Genomic DNA, 21,028 nt, shown 5'->3' with positions numbered 1-21,028 from the left:
ATTATATTAAGATTTGTTTTAAACACAATACAACAGGGGATTCATGGGATTCTATTGTACTAAATGTCTCATTTCCAGCTGAAATATTATGCTATTTACCTTGAATAGCTGTTAGAAAGTAAATTGAAAATACATTGGTTTTAGTATTATGAATTTCTCTCTTTGTTTTATTGGAACTAGAATAATTTGAAATATTTTATGGAAAAAAGTTTATTAAAGTCATTGAACTCTTTGGCTTTATTTTTTTGTTTTTGTCATTGAATGTATGACACACAAATGTGATAACACAAAGTGGTGCTGCTTCTGCCTTGGCAGTGGTCTTAAGTGCTTCAGGGTAAAGATAACAAGCAGCTTTATCTTTTCTTCAGTAGGATCTTTTTGTGAAAAGCAGACTGATGATTAAAACTTTAATACAGACTTTAAGGAATAAGTGTTCTATACACTTGAGTTATCTATTTTCCCTCATTAGCACTCCACAAAATTTCTTATCACATAAAAAAAAAATCCACGAATGATTGAGGAAAAACAAACAAAAACAAACCTTTATTTAATCAATGGAAATAGTCTCATTGGCTTTGGGCAGAGAATGCATTTTTATTTTGTTTTAATTTTTATGAGGTTAGTGTTTGTTGTCTTAAATGAGAGAAAATAAATTTAAACAGTGAGTTTGCAAATGATATTATCCACTTCATAGGTGCTAGGATTTTTCATATTTTGCAATATGTTATAGATGAATTTCACTTCAGTATATAAACAGATAAAACTGCCAACACTTTTTTGGTTTGGCCAGCTCCTGACTTTCCTCATTATATGTCATATTTTATGAACCACTTTTAGACGCTTCTGAGTTTTCAGTATCTTCAAAATACTTACGTGTTTCTATATCAGAGTTCAGTTAGGAAACAGAAACCACACTGGTAATTTGAACAGGGAATACTGAATATGAAGACTTAGTAACTGGTAATAGAGATTACCAAAAGAGGGTAAGACAGAACTCCAAATTGCACTAAGGCTGAAGGAGAGACCTCAAAAAAGGAATAAATTTGGAAGGGGGATCCCTTCCCCAAGGGTGGTTTCAGAACTCTGGAGAGCATATGAATAGGCCTCCTGGATGAGAAGTTCCCCAGATTGCCGTGTGCCAGAACTGGTCCACAGATGGAATGAATGAGGTGCAGGAAATTTAAGACTGAGACTGGCAACAAAACTTGCTGGAGGTTGAGTGCCACTGAGTGGCCCATGGCAGCTACACTGTAGGAGAAAGAAATTAAGCATACTGGAAGTGGGAAGAGAAGCCTCTTCCTTCTGTCATATTCATCCAGCATCCTCTCATGACAAAGGAGAAAGGTTTGAGTCCAGGTCTGGTATCACAAAGCAGGCCAATGAATGGTGGACTTCATGTCAAGAGGCAACAAGTTGGTCATTGATAGAGCTTCTTTGTCAAGAAATACACAAAGGAAAAAATACATTTCTCTTTATTAAATAGAGTATTTTATTTTCAGCAATGTATCCACTCTTGCTACTTTTTTGGTGAGAGGAAACACCACACGTTGTTGTGATCATTGTTCTTTTTCCTGGCATGCATTGGCTAGAAATCCTTCTAACAGCTCTGAAATTGTGTCTAAGTAGTCAATTTCATCAACATTCAAAATGTAGGACTGAATATCCAGCTTGCCATGAGATTATATCAAGAATTAAGAATAAATATGTTTTTCTCTATTACAAGAAAATTTGTTGGCTTTCCAGGCATTCTTTTGAAGAACTTCACTGAAGTATGCATGGCACATCAACTTTTCTTGAATGACACCTTACAAAAATAATGTGTTCATTCATAAGCAATGTAAGTGATGCCATGTGAAAAAAACTCAAAAACTTTGGAAGAATTTGGAGTTCTTTGACTCAAACATTTCCTTGTGTGTAAATGTTAGCTATGAGAGTGCAGACTCCATTTCTTAATACTTATTATATTTGAAGGATTCCATTAAGATAAAAATTCAGGATTAATTCAATATCATAGACAGCATATAATTTTCCCTGTTAAATATCACTTTACAAAGTATTTTTATTTAAACTGACAACCGTCTTCCCATTAAAATGAACAACTGAACAAAATTAAAATTACTTACACAAGTTTTATATTATTTTAGTAAAAATTTATTAATTTTACAAAAATATCCTAGAAGTAAAAAAGGAAATAATTTTTTAAAATTCTGTTTATATTTGATTCAAAAAAATGAAATTAATTTCTGAAGTAAAACATTACATGGAATCTTACGTTTAAGTGTTTATGCTTTGTTTGCAAAGGAGAACTACAATATTCATCATATTTTCAAAAGAATCTCATAGTCACAGAATGAGTACTGAATAGCTAATAACTGGTGTAGTTAAGCAGATTACATACTTTTAAATTTCTTAGCATATTGATTCTCATTGTTTACTATATTTAGCATAACATGTTTATAAAATACCAAGCAAGACGGCTTAATTTCATATTAGAGTAATCAAACCACCTAGCGTTGCAGAAAGAATGAAATTAATAAGCTTTGTAATGAATTCTGCCTCCCCCATACTTTGGTACTACAGGCTGATTAGGAAAAAAAAAATCATATATTACATAATCCTTTATTCAATAAGATGAATCATAAGGCTGGACCTTGTTCCCTGAATAGAGTAAAAGGCAGCCTGTATGGTACAGAGTCAGGAAACATTGATAAGATCTCTTCTTTCTGCTCTTTTTTCAGGTTTAATCTGCTAACTCTCCTCTCTTCCTGTTGATGGAATTCTATCCTAAAATTAGAAAAAAATGAATGTGTATGTTTTCCTTTAAGACATAACTGGTAGATTTATATTAGCACTGAAATGTAAATTACTGGTAAGCTACCCTTATTGGAAGGTAAACTTTGAGAGTAGAAAATAGCAAAGAATATCAGGTCTCAGAAGAACTAGAATGCTATGGAGAGACTAAAAATTGAGTGGGATGGGAGAAGAGAAAATTCTCAAGATTTTTTCAGTATTTTACTAAACGATGCTCTATTACAGTTGAGTTCGAAGAAGATGAAATGGAATTGGGAAGATAAAGCAAACAGCAAAAAGCAAACGTAGCATTTTCATTCTTGGCATAAAGGAGAGAGTGATGTTTGTGTTTGATTACTTTTTATGAATTGAGGAGTTAGGGAAAGTAAAAACTTCACCATTAATAAATAAATCTAATGGTCTTTAGAGTTCAGGGTAGAGATCCAGAGGTCTTGGGGGGGGGTGGTGAGGAGCGGTCCAGATTGCAGTTGGGTTGTATGTTTAACATTGATTCATTGTCACTAAGAACTCCATGCCTGCTCCAAATGCAAGACCTGTTATACAACTACTTATAGCACAAAGTAAAAAGTCAGTGTTGAAGTAGTTCAGCTTTAAAAATTCCGTCTTTTCTGCAACTTGTAATTGCAGAGGAAACTGAAATTACCTTAACTGATTGTAGACCATAAAATGAAATATTTGAGATGCAAGCCCCTGATTATGTACAATTCATTAAAAAATTTTTTTTAATGTTTATTTTTGAGAGCATAAGTGAGGAAGAGGCAGAGAGAGAGGGAGACACAGAATCAGAAGCAGGCTCAAGCTCCAAGCTGTCAGCACAGAGCCCAACTCAGGGCTGAAACCCACACACCATGAGATAATGACCTGAGCAGAAGTCAGATGTTCAACTGAGCCACCCAGGAGCCCCTGTATAATTCATTTTAAAGTATCATTGGTTATTGGAAAACAATATGGGATGGGCATAATTGACATTAGCAGAGGGATTTCATAATCTAAGAATCTCCTCTTGAGTTTTCACACTTAAATCTGTGAAATGGCTATCTTCTGGTTGGGAAAATTCAGTTTCAGATTCCTGAATACTATTCATCGATATAGATTGTATATAAGTATATAATTTAGGAAATTGATAAGATCAGGAAGCATCTAAGTTTATGCCCCCCAAGAATTATATTCACCAAATAAGCAGGCACTCCCCTTTTTTCCATCATATTTACCTGCAACTAAAGCAGTGAAAGCACTGATACTGTTCACCTTTCATCGTTCTATATTTTATTTTCAGAACCAGTAATCATTTATTTTTCCTTATATATTCCATATATTTCCTTATATATTCCATATATATTTTTCCATATATATTCCTTATATATTCCATATATTTTTCCTTATTTTTTTATATTTAGCTTTTGCTTAGGTAATAGCTGGGAAAAGACTTGTTAATATCAATCATATTCTCTCTATATCATCTTCTTTATCACTTCCACCATAGTTGAAATATACCACAAGAACATATTGAAAATATTTATAGATAGAGTACTGATTGGAGGAATTTGAAGGACTTTTGTCTTAATAAAGAGAATTCCTCACTACTAGTGGCATTTCAGAAATTTTCTTGGGCCTCAGGTAATAGGTCATAATCTTCCTCATGGCAGCCTTCATATCCCTGTTCCTTAGTGTGTAAATAATGGGGTTTAGAATGGGAGTGAAAATGGTATAAAATATGGCTAGAAGTTTATCCACAGGGTAAGTGGTAAAGGGCCACACATAGATAAAGATGCAAGGTCCAAAGAACAATATTACCACGGTTATATGGGCAGCCAGTGTTGAAAATGCCTTGGCCATTGCAGCAGAAGACTTAAACCAGACGGTGACAAGAATAATGATGTAAGAGACAAGCAAGAGAGAGAAAGTACTTAGGGAAAGAATTCCACTATTGACTACAATTAGTATTTCAACAGTATAAGAGTCCAGGCAGGCAAGTTTGGTCACTCGAGGAAGGTCACAAAAAAAGCTGTCTACAACATTGGGTCCACAAAAAGGCAGGTTTACAGTAAATGATAACTGGCTTAATGTGTGCACCAAGCCCACAGCCCAGGAGACCATTACCAGGAAACTGCACGTCCTTCTGCTCATGATGACTACATAGTGTAGGGGTTTGCATATAGCTACATATCTGTCATAGGCCATGGAGACAAGTAGTACCATCTCTCCTCCAGTAAAAAGGTGAATGAAGAAAATCTGGGCTATGCAGCCACTGAAGGAGATGGTCTTGTGTTCACTCAGAAAATCTGCAATCATCTTAGGGGTAGCAAAAGAAGCCTGACAGATGTCCACAAAGGACAGGTTTCCCAGGAGGAAGTACATGGGGGAGTGCAGGCTATTATCAGAGGTTACTGTCATGATGATGAGAAGGTTTCCCAGCACAATAACCACATATAACACAGAGAAGAAAACAAAAAAGAAAAGTTGGAGATCCTGAGAACTACAGAGTCCCAGCAATACAAATTCAGACACCACTGAAGAATTGACCTTATCCATGGATCCAGGCTGCACACAGGCTTTGGAACAGCCCTAAGGAAGGGGAAATAGGAAAGGATCAGAATTATGAGCCATAGACTTTTAATGCAAAGGATTCTGAGATCCCAGATACAGTGTGCATTTGCTAAATAAAAAATTTTGAAGGGATCACAAAAATATATCTGGAAAGTAGCAAGGAGCTTAGGGCAATGTCTAAATAATGCTAAATAATTTTATTTCATTAGAACCCCTTTAGTTTTGGATAGTCTTAATAATGCTAAACAGTAGTAAAAAAGCTTATCCATGAGCTTACTCGTGATCACAAGACAAGAGGAGTGACTTAAAACCAATTGCATAGGCTTTGTTGATTGGCAAAAATAATTTACATCTGTGGTTCTTGTGGTCATTTTTATCATTAGTTGTAATCTTTTTAGGTTGTAATCTCTTTAACTCTCCAAGAGATATTCATGGCTTCGTGTTTATTGTGTAAAGTCACACTGATTGACTTTAGACTATTTTTTCTGAGCTTTAATTCTACATTTCAAAAAAGACAGGAGGTGGTAAAAATGCCTACCTTACAGAAGGCTTCGAAATGTAAAGATAATAGGTTCTGACATTTTGCTATCAAAGTAATTATAATATGGTAAATGTTAATATGTTAAATACCCCCAAATTAACAAAATTTTATATTATTGCTATCGTGGGAATCATACACAATTTAGATAATTCCTACTAAGAAGATACTGTTATATATTATCTGGGTCTCTAGTTAATCCAGTCTATCAGTTGTTCATCTGTGTAATTTCTTAAAATGCATATTATAACTTTACCTTAATTATCTAAAACTCATTTCTACTTGCTTATTTAGAAGCAGTGCCTGAATTTTCTTTATACATTGCCTTTGCTGGTCAAAATTAGGTTTAGGCCAGGAAATTGTTAAGAGATCCTAAAAGTTCTCATCACAAGAAGAATCTTTTTTCTTTTCTTTCTATTGTATGTGAGTAAGATAATGGGTATTAACTAAACCTACTTTGATAATCATTTCAAAATACGTAAATCAAACCATCACGCTGTATACCTTAAATTTATGCAGTGATATATGTCACTTATTTCTCAATACGAGAAAAAAATTGGATTTAGGCCAACTTATGTTTCCCTGCTTATTATTATCCGTGACCTTATTAATACTTTTTTATAATTAATGAAAGAATAGTTGTTTTAGGATGTTTTGCACAGAGAGAAAAATTATTGAGTTATAAATGTCCCATGCTCCTAAAAATATATTTTGTTTGGAATCAGACTAATCCTAATAATTAGCTTAAACCACGTCTCTTTCTCAATCTCTTTCTTTTTTTTTTTTTTTTTTTTTTTTTTTGGTAAAGACACAGCCCTGCTATATAAATCTAATTTCATTGAACTGGAAAAAATTTCAAGAAGTTCTATTTTAGGAAATCGTATTAGTTCTGACAATTAATTTGACCAGTTTTAGTAAGGAACTTGAGCATGATGTAATCTTAGCCCCACATGAAAGCAAAAATAGCTTTCACTTCCTGTTTATTTCATACATGAAACCAGTCTAAGTCCCTAGGATATATATCCCAAGTCTTTCATTTTTTCCCACCAGCTTTATTGAGTTATAATTAACGAAAGTTACATATATTTAAGGTATACAATGTGATGTTTTGATATACGTATACATTGTGCGATGATTAACACAAACTAACAAGTCTGTTACCTCACATAGTTACCGTTTTTGTTTTTGTTTTTTTGTTTTGTTTTGTTTGTGAGGACAATTAAGATCTACTCTCAGCAAATTCCAAGTATATGATGTGGTATTATTAGCTAAAGTCACCATGCTGTACATTAGATTCATTCTGAATATTCATTCTTATTCATTCTGAATATCTGAAACTTGGTATCCTTTCATCAATATAGCTGCTCATTTAGATGGATGACTATATCAGCCTGAAGTATACCACTTTGGCATATTGATTATTTTGAGTTAATGTTATTTGAGAAATAGCCAGTGCAAGAAGAACACTCTGACCTTCCTTTCTTCCCCTGAAAGGAGATAAATCTCCCATGTGAAATCTCCGATACACCAAGAGGGTAGAAGTTATCCTTATCACCAGACATAGGGAGTTTAAGGCTAAGAAGGCTCCTATAAACAAACATTATTACTTCTTCACTAATTTAATACCTCAAGCCCAAAGCCCTTTGTCATGTCAATTCCTCATATATTTATTGTTTCTTTGTCTAAAAGGTATGAAAGCTTCCTGCTTTGGTCACTTCTTTGAGTCTTATATTTTTTATGGGTCTCTCATACATAAAAGTTAAATTTGCTTTTCTCCTGTTAAGCTTTCGTACATCAATTTAATTATCAGCCAAAGAACCTAGAAGGGAAAACTAAAAACTTTCCACTCCTACAATGTAATTACATTCCATACAGGAAAACCCTCAAGTACAGAATCATTTCCTGTACTCACTAGAATATTCAGAGCAACACATTTGGTCCACATTTCAGATAGACATTTTTGTGGGGTATGGATTTAGAGCAAAAATTTAAGATGATTCATAAAAATTTAATGAACGAATTACTAATAATTAGTATTTATAATATATGAGAGCAATAGTTGAGAAGATTCTGAAATATACTGTAAATTATGTTATTTCCTTATCCTGTATGTGACTCTTTGTTTCCCCATTTCTAAAATAGTGTTCTTGAGCAAGAACAATCCATAAACAATCCATATGGGTTTGTTATGTAAAATGAACTCTACCTAATGAAAATGTTTATGGATGTATTATTTATAAATTAACAAATGAGGTAGATTTTTTTAGTGATGAATAAAAATTTTTAATCTGAAAAGGAATGGAAAAGAAAGCTTGGATTTGTTGAAAACCTGTTGGTAGCATCTGTTGAGTTAGAGGTTTGTGTTTTTATATCAAGTGATCTGTACACCAGACCTGAGGGAAAGGTTTTATTATTATGGAGCTATAGAGGAGAAACACAAGGATTTAGTAATCTCCACACAATTTATGCAGACTAATTGTATTTTCCCATATTACATGATAAACACACTTAATCCCATTTTGCAGTAAGAAATCAGAGTAATAGAGATGATAAGTAACTTGTCTAGAGTTATACCTGGAAAGTCAAGAACTAGCACTTGAACCCAGATCTTTGACTTCAGGGCTAACTCTCTCTGACTCTGCATTATACAGTTTTAAATCTGAATGATATGAAACCCATACTGTGTAACCCATAACTGTGTAACTCTGTTACAATTGAAGAGCTCCTCAATAAATGCTCTTGATTCTTATCTTTCCACCTACTATGAAATATTAGTTCTTCACTTAAGCCAAATTTCTCCACCTGGGCACCGTTGACATTTGGGTTTGAATAATTGTTATGAAGATGTCCTGTACACTGTAAGATGTTTAGTAGCATCCTTGGTCTTACCCACTAGATGCCAGTAGCACGTACTTCACTGTTGTGATGATCAAAATGTATCTAGACATTGCCAAATATCAGGGAGGGCAAGAGTCACCTTGAGTTCAGAATCACTGAGTTAAGCCATTTTTAGCTTGCCCTTGTGGTCTCTCCCACTGTCATTTTATCTTTACATCTACTGACAAAGGGTTCAGTGTGAACCATCAGAGAAATAAGCCCCCTCCCCAAAAACAAGGAAAAAAAATTTCCTAATTCTTCTACTTTCTTTTGTTGCTTTTCTACCTATTCAGACCTTACTACACTCAATTATGCCCTTTGCTACCACAATAAGGAAAATTTTATTTATCAAATATTTTTAAAGACCTGGTTAGGATAACTAATTTTGTTATACTCTTAAGTGAGACAACCCCTGGAATTCCTCTTGGAATTTTTTACTATTTAGTAAATAGTCTTAATTTATTATTTAACTATTTAATTTATATTTTTATTCCTTCATCCACGCACTGCCCCTTACAAATAGATTTCCACTGAGGACCTGGCCTAGATTTCCAGATTTGTTCCTTCCCCTTCTATACATCTTATTCGCTTTTTCTCTTACTTTATGTTCATATCTATCTCTCTTCATTTTGTTCCCTCTCCTCCTTGAGCATTCCATCCGCCTCTGTGTGATGACCTTTAATTTTCTAGCACCATTTCTCACTACACACCAGTAATCCACACATATTCCTGACAGTTTGTTGGTTGTGGACATTACACAGCCATCTCAGACCACAGCTCAAAATTTTTCTACTCAGTTCAGCTCTTTTTCCCTTTAAACCTTTCTTCACTATGAAACTGCCACTGTTCTTCCAAGTTATAAACTTACTTTTTCCTGGACCTCCCTCTCCCACTTGTAACATCTCATCACTCCTTGAAGTGAAAAAAGATAGTAAAATTTAAAGTCCTTAGCATGACAGACAACCATATATTATGGTGTATATATATATATCACTTGCTAGTCTCTAGCCAAAACCAGACTATTCAACATTTGTCAAGCTGATAAACCTTGATATTCATTTTCTTTTTTAAAAATGTTTATTTCTGAGAGAGAGAGAGAGAGAGCAGGGGAGGTGCAAAGAGAGAGGGAGACACAGAATCCGAAGTAGGCTCCAGGCTCTGAGCTGTCAGCATAGAGCCCAACATAGGGCTCCTGGACCACAAGATCACGACCTGAGCCAAAGCCAAACACTCAACCGACTAAGCCACCCAGGTGCCCCTATATTCATTTTCTGATGTCCTTCACAGATAATCTATTCTAGTGCAAATGCCACGTCCTCTAAAAGCCTTCCTAGAGGCTTAAAAGTTGAAATTTCTTTCTTAATGTTGCTATAGCACTTTGCTTGTATGTAGATTATGTACTCTCTCAAAGAGCTTTTGTGTAGATATTCTTTCTCTGCCATGTTCGGTGATTCTTGTATTCTTATGCTTTTTATGTACCATTCACAGGACTTGTTATATAAATGTGCATGGAGGGGCGCCTGGGTGGCTCAGTTGGTTAAGCTTCCAACTTCGGCTCAGGTCACAATCTCGCGGTCCGTGAGTTCGAGCCCCGCATCGGGCTCTGTGCTGACAGCTCAGAGCCTGGAGCCTGTTTCAGATTCTGTGTCTCCCTCTCTCTCTGACCCTCTCCCGTTCATGCTCTGTCTTTCTCTGTCTCAAAAATAAATAAACGTTAAAAAAAATTTTTTTTAAATAAATGTGCATGGAATATTTTCCATGAATGTGTTTTAGTGTTAACTGAAATATATTTCACTTCACATCGGTCATTTATTCAACTTTTCTGCCTTATAATCTGTGCCAAAAAGACCTTCCCAGTGAATGACTTTCAACTCTGCAAACCATAAACCACCTATATAAACTTCATTTCTACATGGAACAAGAATATTCCATCTCATTAGCAATACAAACTCACACTTAAATCATTAACACCTTAATGACTGGGGCAACTGGATGGCTCAGTTAGTTAAGCATTCAACTTCAGTTTAGGTCATTATCTCATGGTTTGTGAGTTTGAGCCCTACATGGGGTTCTGCACTGACAGTGCAGAGCCTGCCTGGGATTCTCTCTCGCTCCCTCTCTCTCTGCCCCTCCCCCACTCTCTCTCAAAATGAATAAACTTAAAAAAACAGTGCCAATAATCAAACCAGCAATTACAAAGGGGATAAAATAATTCTTTTGAGTCATAGCATAGAATATTATTTGTTGTATTAAAAGTAAACCATATTTTGTTTACCAACTGTTTAAAAAGTGACAGAAATGAGATACTTAGAAGAAATTTCCACTGTAATTCTATAAAGTTAAATAAATGCTGTCTGATTTACTCTAAACACACAGTAAGTAAAATAAATCATTAATGCTATATAAAAGCCTGATATATATAAATACCTGAGTTTGGTATTTAACACCCACTATTTTTAAAAGTAGCTTTATTCCATAAGCACATGTCCACCAAGAAATATATAGCCTTGATTTGCATTTTATTTAGTTTCTTTAGGTGATAGGTAAGAGTGTAATAATGGATTTTTTTAAGTACAGAGTTTGTCATAATCTCCCAAGGTACTTTACCTTTGTACGTAATTGCTAACAAATTTTCCTAATCATGCTAAGACAACATGAACATCCTCCTCTTGATTCACTTTCTTTGACTTCTAATACACTTTTCTCCCATTTATAGATCTTCTCTAAAGCACAGTGTAATAATTGAATTTGTAACTAGACATAATCTATTTCTAATATATATCTTTTTCAGGTATAACCTACCTGATATAATGCATATCAGAGATGTAACTTGAATTTTTCAATTTTTCTGTTGTGGGATTAATCTCTTTCTAGTAGCAATATTTATAGATGTCTTTTTTGTCAAATTGGAGTAGTCCCATGGTTTTATCTAATTGACTAATTGAAGCTTTGGAGAATTAGTATTAGATAGCCAAGTTCCATCTTCCAATGGGGATTATTATTAATACCTTTCACTACATATGCCCAATGGAAAAAAGTAAGTAACATCCCATATTATTGACAATTACAATGATGACCATAGGAGCAAAAGACAGTGTCATTCAACTCTTGGACAGTATGTAGAGTAAATATCTTCTGTGAATTCTACACAATTCAACCAGATACTCTAGGGAAGATGTGTGGAAAAGTACATTTCTTGCCTAAATGGAAATGCTTTGGCTTTAATGGAAGGGTATGCTGTGTCCTTGCTTCTAGAGCACGTGGTGGATATGGAGGAAAGGATAAGTAATTAGAACTTACAAGACATGGATTCTTGTTCTCAGTTCTGTCAAAAACTAAGAATAAGTATTTGGACAAATGACTTAACTTTGTGAGTCTCTGTTTATCCTTACTTGTATAAGATGACTTTAAATATTTCAAGTACACTGAAAATAAAGACAACTATTAATATCTTTGTTTAAAATGTTCATCTTTGTGACATTTTAATGTTTACCATATTTCCTTTATTTTTATTAGGACTAAAACATTGTGAAAGGTATTAGAATATGCCACCCCAATCCTCAATATATATATTATAAATATAACAACATAACTATATATAACTATATAGATACATATATACATACACATACATACACACACACACACACCACCCCAAAATATACCACTTTGGCATCTAAATCATTTTGAGCTGAAGGTAACTGAGAAGCAGATACAAGAAAAGCTCACTACTGCCCCGGCTGTTTGCCTAAAAGTAGGACATAAATTTGTAATGGTGTCCCCCCATCTGCTCTCTACCAGGAAGGATAGAAGTTAATTACCACAGACAACTCTAGATCCTTTTCAGCCCAGAGAGGGCACCAAAGGAATCTATATAACAAACTCACTAAAAGGCTGATGACTTTTATGTTTTATTTGTTTCTCCATATATTTGCCTTCCCACAGTTGGCTGCCATGGAAATTCAGACACCTTTTCTTTTGTCTGGTCATTTCTCTAAAATTCATAGTTCTTTTAAAAATGCTGTATAAGACCAAGTTCTAACCAACTCTTTGTGTTACTCATTTCTGAGTGCTCTCATGTAGATCCATTGCACATGTTAATAAACTTCTGCGTGCTTTTCTCTTGTTTATCTGTCTTTTGTTTAATGTACAGGGCCTTAGCCAATAAGCCTAGGATGGGTAGAGGGAAAAATGGTTTTTTCCCCCTCCTACACTTGTTAGTTGGAGCATCTTATATAGCAGCACAGATTAATTTTCCACAGTTAACCTGAGTTTGGTATTTAACATCCCCATGACTTATTTTTATAGTTTTACTCACAGGAACATATCCACAAAGAAATAGATAGCCTGGATTTGCATGTGTATTTAAATCTTTTGCAACTAGCTATTTTCCACTAAATAATTTATTTGAGACAGTTATCAATAGTCATACACATAGTTTTAGGTCATTTAATTTATTTTTTTAACATTTATTTTTGAGAGAGAGAGAAAGCAAGAACAGGGGAGGGGTAAACAGAGAGGGAGACACAGAATCCAAAGCAGGCACTAGGCTTTGATCTGTCAGCCCCGATGTGGAGCTTGAACCCATGAGCCCTGAGATTATGACCTGAGCCAAAGTCAGATGCTTAACAGATTGAGCCACCCAGGCGCCCCTGTTTTAGTTCATTTTAATGCTGTAGTTTTCTCATTGTATGAATACACTACTAATCTGTCAAGTTTTTGTGAATAGACACCCAGCTTGTTTCAGTGCTTGCTATTACAAACAATATTAAAATGAACATTTTTGTGAGTAAATATGTGCTAGAGGTTCTCCAGAATGTATTCTTAGCAGAATAATTGCTAAATCATAAAGGGCACGTATCTTCAACAGTACTAGATGTTTCCAGTTATCCTACAAAATGGCTTAACGCATTTGAACTTAGTTTTTTTTTTTTTTATCAATTTTTTGCTTCTCAGCTCTGAATTCACCCTTCATTATATACCCTGTAATAAACAGAATGCCTTTAAATACTTCTCCTTTACAGTGAGCATGATGTTAACCTTTCTCGGAGTAGGAACCCAGAGGCACATTGCAAGATGAAGAGACTCTGCTACCAGTTCAGGCATGGTCTAGAGTCAGTGGTGTGGATGTGTGGAAACACACTGGAGGCTGTCCCAGCCAGGGACCCAGAATGCAATACTTTTGTGACCTTGTGGCCCCGTTCTGGTGATAACCTTTTCACAGCATTCTCCACACAAAAACCAAGTCTCCCCACTCTGAAAGGTTTTTACCCATGTCAGAACCTAGAGTTCTTGTGCACACACACCCCACCAGTTGCTGACTAGCTGTTTCCTCACCAGCACAATGAGTAGCCTAACACTTGCCCAGCCATCAAGACTAGCTCTTACCTGGCCAAACCAGTGAACTTCTGTACTAAGCTGTGAGAGGAACCACACTTTCCCCAATGAGTTTGTGCCCTTTCAAGATTGTCCTTCTTTGGGCACACATAAAATATATTGACACATATATTGATTTTTGGGCACATGGGTGACTCGGTTGAGTGTCCAACTTCAGCTCAGGTCATCAGCTCAGGTCATGATCCTTGGGGTTCATCAGATCCCCACAGTGGGCTCTTTTCTTTCAGCTCAGAACCCACTTCAGATCCTCTGTCTCCCTCTCTGTCCCTCCCCTGTTCTCTCTCTCTCAAAAGTAATAAACATTTAAAAAGTAAAATAAGTACATATTGATATTTACCAACTAAGCATATGTTCACAGGTATATTATTATGGTTATTATTGGCTTTTCCTTGACTATTACTTCTAACTTGTTTCACAAATTTATTATACATTTAGTTTTCTTCTGTGAAATGCCTGTTTTTAACAGTTGTAAAAACTATTAATGGTCTTTCTCATTCACAGAACCCACGTGGACTTGGTTCAATCAGAAGTATGCCCATTCACAGGAAATGAACTAGATAACATGTCTAAGGTAATTGTGCTATGTCTTTCTCCCACATGCTCCTTAGATCTAGCTGATCACGTTTCAGTTCTGTAGAATTAGCAAATTTTGCTGCCTGTTGTTTTTATGGTGATTGTGATATTTTCCACTTTTTCTTATAATTCTTCCCTTTATGCATTTAGAAACTATGTCATTAGGTTTATAAAAAGCTGGTAAATTAAGACTCTCTCTCTCTCTCTCTCCCCTACTTGTATTTATGTTCACTATCTTATGCTTTGTTTTTGCTATGTTCCTTTCCTTTTTCATTCATGCCTTTTATTAAGCAGATTAAGTTTGTTTCACATTTGTTTCCTTTACTAGTTTGAAAATCATATATTTTATTTTTACTTTAGTGGCTGCCCTCACAATTTTAACATGCACACATAATATAATAAGTCAAAATTAATCGATATCATTATCCCTTTCCCTTGAGGTAGGAAGAATTATTTTCTGTCTCATTGAGAGTAGAATGATCTGTTTAGTCTATTTTCTCTCTCTTGTTCAAAATGAAACATGTCTATTGCACATTTCACTTCACTGATTTAATCCTTTGTGTCTCCCATTCTGCTGTAAGACCATCCATTGAGTTTCGGGTGTTTGTTTTTATTTTTTTAATTTATATTTGGTAATCATTAATCGATTACATTTGATTTACATTCACATTTTTATTTATATTTGATTCTTTTTTGTATCTTCTAATTGCGAAGACTTTCTATTCTGTTCTTTGCTGAGAGGTCCAATTTTTTATCATTTATTTTAAATGTATTCATAATTGGTCATTGAAGCATTTTTAGGATGGCTTCACCTCTATCACCTTGATGTTGACATATACTGATTTTCTTTTTTTGTTCCAGTTGAGATTTTTCTACTTTGTATGATTGATTTTGAATTGAAATCTCAACATTATGTGCAGTATATTTAAGACTCTGAACCTTGTTTAGACTTTATGTTTTAGTTGGCTTATTTTTACACTTTTCTGACAGGCAAAGACGGAAGGAACACCACTTTGTTACTGCCAGGTGGGAATAGAAATTCAGTTTCCCAACTCTGCTTCAGTAGGCACCAAAGGGGAGGTGAGGACACTTTTTGTTACTACTGGGAGGTAAGAAGAGTTCTGACGCCTCACTAAGCCTCCATTGATTTCCCTGGCTGGGAGGGATAGGATTACTTTGTCACTGCTACTTACTTATACCATAGGAGGAGGTGCTGAGTCCAGTCTGACAAAGATGAAAGTTCAGGCTCCATCTTTGGCCTTTTCTGACACCACCTCTGTGTGTGGGAGTGCTGGGGTAGCTTGTTACATCTTGGCCAGCAGTAGGAACCTAGGCTACTCATTTGGCTTTTGCTGGTATAGGTGAGGTGGGACCAAAGATTTTTTTAGAGTGTTTTGCTGAAGTAGAGAAGTCGTATAAAGTTTTCTGTCTTGCTAGGCTGACCCTTTCCTGGTTGTTTGGCTAGAATGAACAGGCTTTCGTTGGGGCTTTTTTTGGGCTGTTTTCATTAGCGTTCCTGAGTTGTTGGAGTCTTCTGTCATGTCATGTAATTTCTTGGGTCCATATCCAGTCTACCTTCTTCTCTCCAAATTTCAGAGTGTTGTAATGTTTGTTTTATATATAAATCAATTTATATCAACAAGTGATTATGATTGTATTTAGGAGGAGGAATATGGAAATTATGTCTACTCCTCTTCCCCAGAACAGAAGTCACCTGCTTTTCTTTTATGAAGTAACAATTTCTTCTTTTATATTGGCTTTGTATGTTTAGACATTTTGAACATATTTGTTTCATAACATATATCCTATCAATTTATTACTGATTTGAGAAGAGAGCAGGAAGTTAGTCTGCTGTTTGTTCCCCTGACTTGCTGTTCATTGTGGATAGACTCCTCGTGTGTTTTTGAATTTGACTGTAAACTCAGGTTCAGCCACAATTCATGTATTTCAATCTTTGGGCCAGTTTTTAGGATGCAACCACTCAGAAAAGTTTTGGTCTTTGTGTTTTCAAATGACCCCAAAAATTCAATGACCCATTGGGTTCCCAAAAGCTAACGCTGATTTTTCAGGTTAAAGCTCTTCTGACTGTGCAGAGACTATAAATTCAAACTCAAAATTTATATGTGGGCAATCCCATGATTATAATTTCTAAGACAAAGCAGTTTTTCTATCTGTAGGCTAGGCCACTAGCTTTTCCTTGTGCTCCATAGCACCCTCTTCTGTATACCTTTGCTAAGAGTCCCAGATTGAAAAGATCCAATCCTACCTCACACTCTTGGACAGACAAAATTTCCCCCCTAATGACCAAGCACTGTCCATCATTTTTATGACCTGCAGTCACTTCCCATCAATTTTCCTCTCTCAGAGCTCCCACTATTTCAGATGCCATGAGGTCATTTATTTATTTTAAAGAATGCATCTAGAATTCGTAAGTATTTTTGCAAGAGTTTCAGAATGACCTAAATTTCAATATTGTCAGAAGCAGAGGTATAATATTATTTTTCTTATCTACAGAAATTTTGTGAGAATCAAAAGAGATTACATATTAACATAATTTATAAATTAACATTGTTATCATTAAGTATGTTTGGCTTTATCATTATCATCATCACCCCTATCATATGACTCTGTACTATATTGGTTTATTTTTTTAATTCTATGTTTCCCAAAGGAATCACCAGAGCCTTGTGGAGTGGTAAAATTATGAAAGTGAAAAGTGAATCAAAAACTGTTTAAAACATAATTGGTATTAAATCCTATTCCAAACTACCATTTCTTCTACACACTCTGTTTCAGAAACAGCTTGCCTTTGGGGTATGGCTTTCCTTTCAAATACTACAAATCAGAAATGGATGTTATTTGTATCATTTCTTCTACTTGCTGATTTTGAATGTGCTCAAGTCACTTAACTTGTACAACATGTGACTCTTAGTCTTCTAATTGATGAAAGAGGGGATAGACTGTAAGAATTAAATATTAAATTGAAGTGTGAATATGTAGTGTTCCTTTAAAAAGTTAAAATCATTCTGTGTTCTTAGAGCTTTGAAAAAATATATTCTGAATTACGTTTTATTGGCTGTTGTGGATTAGAGAGCATAAATGATATAGATAAGTAAGAGAATAAATATATAGAGCAAAAATATATATTTAGTACTGTTGGTGAAAAGTGTCTACTTATATATGGAGTGATATACATTTTTGTAGGTAGTCATTGAACTTTGAATGTCAGTTCTAAACTTTAATATGTGGGTTCAGCTATCGGCTTTGCCCAGCAAAGGATTACTCAAGACTGCATGCAAGTCAGGAGAGGTGAGAGGGAGGCTAAAGGAAGTCTCTCTGAGCTGCTCTCAAGCTCCCGTATTTATTGAGCAGACATGTAGGATAACATTGTGCAATACTCAGTGGGCTACATGCCAGTAAGAACGTATAGAAAGGTGCAGAAAAACAAGTTAAGACAAGGTGAAATATTCCATGCAATAACATGGTCTAAGGAATTTATGAGCATAGGCAGGACCTAGCCCCTAAGTATACGTTAACTAGATAAGCGAAGTGAGTGCCCCCTAGATATACATTAACTAGATAAGTGAAGCATAGCATGCTGTTTTCAGCAAGTCAAGAAAGCAGTTTTCTGCTTTGCAATGCATTCCGTATAACCTCCTAGCCCACGACATAGCTATTTGATTTCCCACATTAATATGCTGATATAAAGCAGCATTGTGGGCTCAAGTTTTAGTATTTGTAACATGGTTAATGTAAATGTATGGATTTTCCTAGGTTTCTCAGTTCAGATCATGAATCCTGAAACAATCTATTTGCTCTTTGGTCCCTATGTTTGGGTAGTTTGTTGTGAGAGTTCATTGCAAAATATACAAGAAGAAAAATCTCAATCTATTTAGTTTCTTAATTCAGAGAGAAATCATTTGAATAGCAAAGAATGTAAGTGTGGGTATTTGTATAAATTTACAGAGGCAGACAGACAGAGTTGAGGTATATAATCAGAAAACTTATTCTGTCACCTAAAGATGGTAAGAACAAGATAAAATTTATGGCAATTCCTCTTTCTAATTTGTAATACCAGATAAGATGATGACTGGAGAAAAACTGCAAATCAATCACTCTTCTGAAACTTTAAAATATGAGGTAAATATTTTAATATTTTGTAAATTTTCATATGAAGTTTATTGGATGAAGCATGAATTTTGACAGACACATCTTATAGGAAAAGACATAAATAAATTTGGTCCAAATTAAATAAGAATTATTTCATAAACAAAAAATAAGTCCAATTCTGTTATCTAACATGGTTTGTTTACTGTTAGAAAATACCAGAAAGAAGAAAATGAGTACTCTGATATTTCAGACATAACAGTAGTTTACAGAGTAAGATACACTAACCTGGCTTTTATTATAGGCTATTTATTTATCATAAGGATTATCTGGGAGACTTTCAGAAATGCACATGTCGAGTCCTTAGTTTTTGCATTGCTGATATTACCTCCTTATTTCTTAAGGTGTAAATCATCGGGTTTAAAAGAGGGGTGAAAACAGTATAAAATATGGAGAGAACCTTATCCACTGGGAGACTGCTAAAAGGCCAGGCATAAATGAAGATGCAGGGACCAAAGAAGAGGGTCACCACAGTGATGTGGGCAGTCAGGGTGGCCCTCGCCTTGGCCATGCGTGCTGAGGAGCGCCGTCTCACACTAGCCAGGATGACTGTGTAGGAGATCAGCAAGAGCACAAAGGAGGTCATGGCCATTAGACCACTGTCTGAAAGCATCAGTACCTCAAAAGTAAAGGTATTGGTGCAGGCAAGTTTGATAACCAGGGGAAGGTCACAGAAAAAACTGTCCACTTTATTGGGGCCACAGAATGGAAGGTTTACTGTGAAGGCCAACTGACTTATTGAGTGCAGAACCCCAGTAAGCCAGGAGCCCACCACAAGGATTGTGCACTTGCGTGCACTCATGATGGACGCATAGTACAGGGGTCGACATATGGCTACATATCTATCATAGGCCATGGCAACAAGGAGCATCATTTCACCACCAGCAAAAACATGCAGAAAAAATATTTGGGTCATGCATCCCTCAAAAGAGATGGTCTTGTGCTCCATAAGGAAGTCAATAATCATTTTGGGGGTGGCAAATGTGGATAGACACACATCAATGAAGGAGAGGTTACTGAGCAGAAAGTACATGGGTGTGTGTAGTGCAGGTTCAGAGATGACTGTGAGCACAATGAGGAGGTTCCCCAGCACAATGGATAAATAGAAAAGTGTAAAAAATGCAAAATAGAAAAGTTGTAGCTCTCGAGAACCTGAAAGACTATGCAATATAAATTCAGTCACTCCTGATTTATTTCCTTGGTCCATGATTTCAAATTTTTGAGATGGGATCAGAAACATTCCTGTAAAGTGAAATGGAAAAAAAACATCATAGTATTGTGGCAGTGAATGAGCAAAGTCAAGCCTGCTATCCCATTCCCCTCAGCATAGTTATGTATTTAGATCCTTATAAGCACACAAATAAATGTTGCATGCAGTCATTTTGTAATGACTCTGTAACCGTGGCTTTCATCTCTGAATCCCAGCATGATAGTCATGTTTTAAAATCAACTTTAGGTGCCTGGGGGGCTCAGTCAGTTGAGCATATGGCTCTTGATTTCAGCTCAGGTCATGAACTCACAGTTTGTGATATTGAACACCGTGTCTGGCTCTGTACTGACAGCATGGAGCTTGCTTGGGATGCTGTCTCTCCCTTTATCTGCCCCTCCCCCTCTCTCTCTCTCTCAAAAAAATAAACATTAAAAAAATTAAAACATAAGTTTACATATCACTTCCACAACTAACGGCATACTGATAATAGTGTCATCCCTTCCATAACTTCCATCTCATTTTAAATCACTCCGTATAAGTAATCAACTTTACTTATTTCTGGTTTCTTCCTCCAATTTGTATTTTTGAAAAAATAAATATGTGCTAAATAAAAAATAAATAAATAAATCTCTTGATAAATAGGAAACTTAAGGTCTGAGTCACACTGACAGGTTTCAAATGGTATTTCCTATAATTCCTAGCAGTGTGACCTTGGGGAAGTTAATTAAACTTTGCGTGCTTCAGTTTTTCCTTCTGTAAGTTGGGAGAAATAATAGTATATGCCTCAAAGGACTATTGTCATTATTAAGAGCGTTAGAATAGATGAAATATTCAGGACAGCACATGGCCCATAACATCAATAGATGTTAGGTACTATGCCTTTGTTCCATCAATGATGAAAATATTTG

At 35.4% G+C, this 21,028-nt stretch overlaps 2 protein-coding genes across 2 annotated transcripts; both read right to left on the bottom strand.

Annotated features, from left to right (window-relative positions):
* Window positions 1-4,371: 4,371 nt before the first annotated feature.
* Window positions 4,372-5,352, bottom strand: LOC112855125 (olfactory receptor 4K5). The gene has a single exon (XM_025918675.2). The coding sequence runs from the start codon at window positions 5,341-5,343 to the stop codon at window positions 4,372-4,374; it is 972 nt and encodes a 323-aa protein (XP_025774460.1). The 5' UTR covers window positions 5,344-5,352.
* Window positions 5,353-13,645: 8,293 nt separating this feature from the next.
* Window positions 13,646-20,117, bottom strand: LOC112855242 (olfactory receptor 4K15-like). The gene is made up of 2 exons (XM_025918818.2): window positions 19,203-20,117; window positions 13,646-13,729 (listed from the first exon to the last, which is right to left on the bottom strand). Exons 1-2 carry the CDS (start codon window positions 20,115-20,117, stop codon window positions 13,646-13,648), a joined length of 999 nt encoding a protein of 332 aa, XP_025774603.2.
* Between the last annotated feature and the right edge of the window lie 911 nt (window positions 20,118-21,028).

The sequence above is a fragment of the Puma concolor genome, chromosome B3, assembly GCF_028749965.1.
Source record: "Puma concolor isolate L17-30 chromosome B3, mPumCon1.1.hap2, whole genome shotgun sequence".
In the NCBI taxonomy this organism is placed as follows: Eukaryota; Metazoa; Chordata; class Mammalia; order Carnivora; family Felidae; genus Puma; species Puma concolor.
Note: the sequence above shows the minus strand (reverse complement) of the source record. Positions and strands in the feature narration are given on the sequence as shown.

Coding starts and splice junctions, on each gene's coding strand:
- LOC112855242 (XM_025918818.2), bottom strand. CDS start 20,117: ATGGACCAAGGAAATAAATCAGGAGTGACTGAATTTATATTGCATAGT. Junction 13,730..19,202: donor AAAAACTAAGGACTCGACAT/GTGCATTTCTGA, acceptor GTGAATTCAGAG/CTGAGAAGCAAAAAATTGAT.
- LOC112855125 (XM_025918675.2), bottom strand. CDS start 5,343: ATGGATAAGGTCAATTCTTCAGTGGTGTCTGAATTTGTATTGCTGGGA.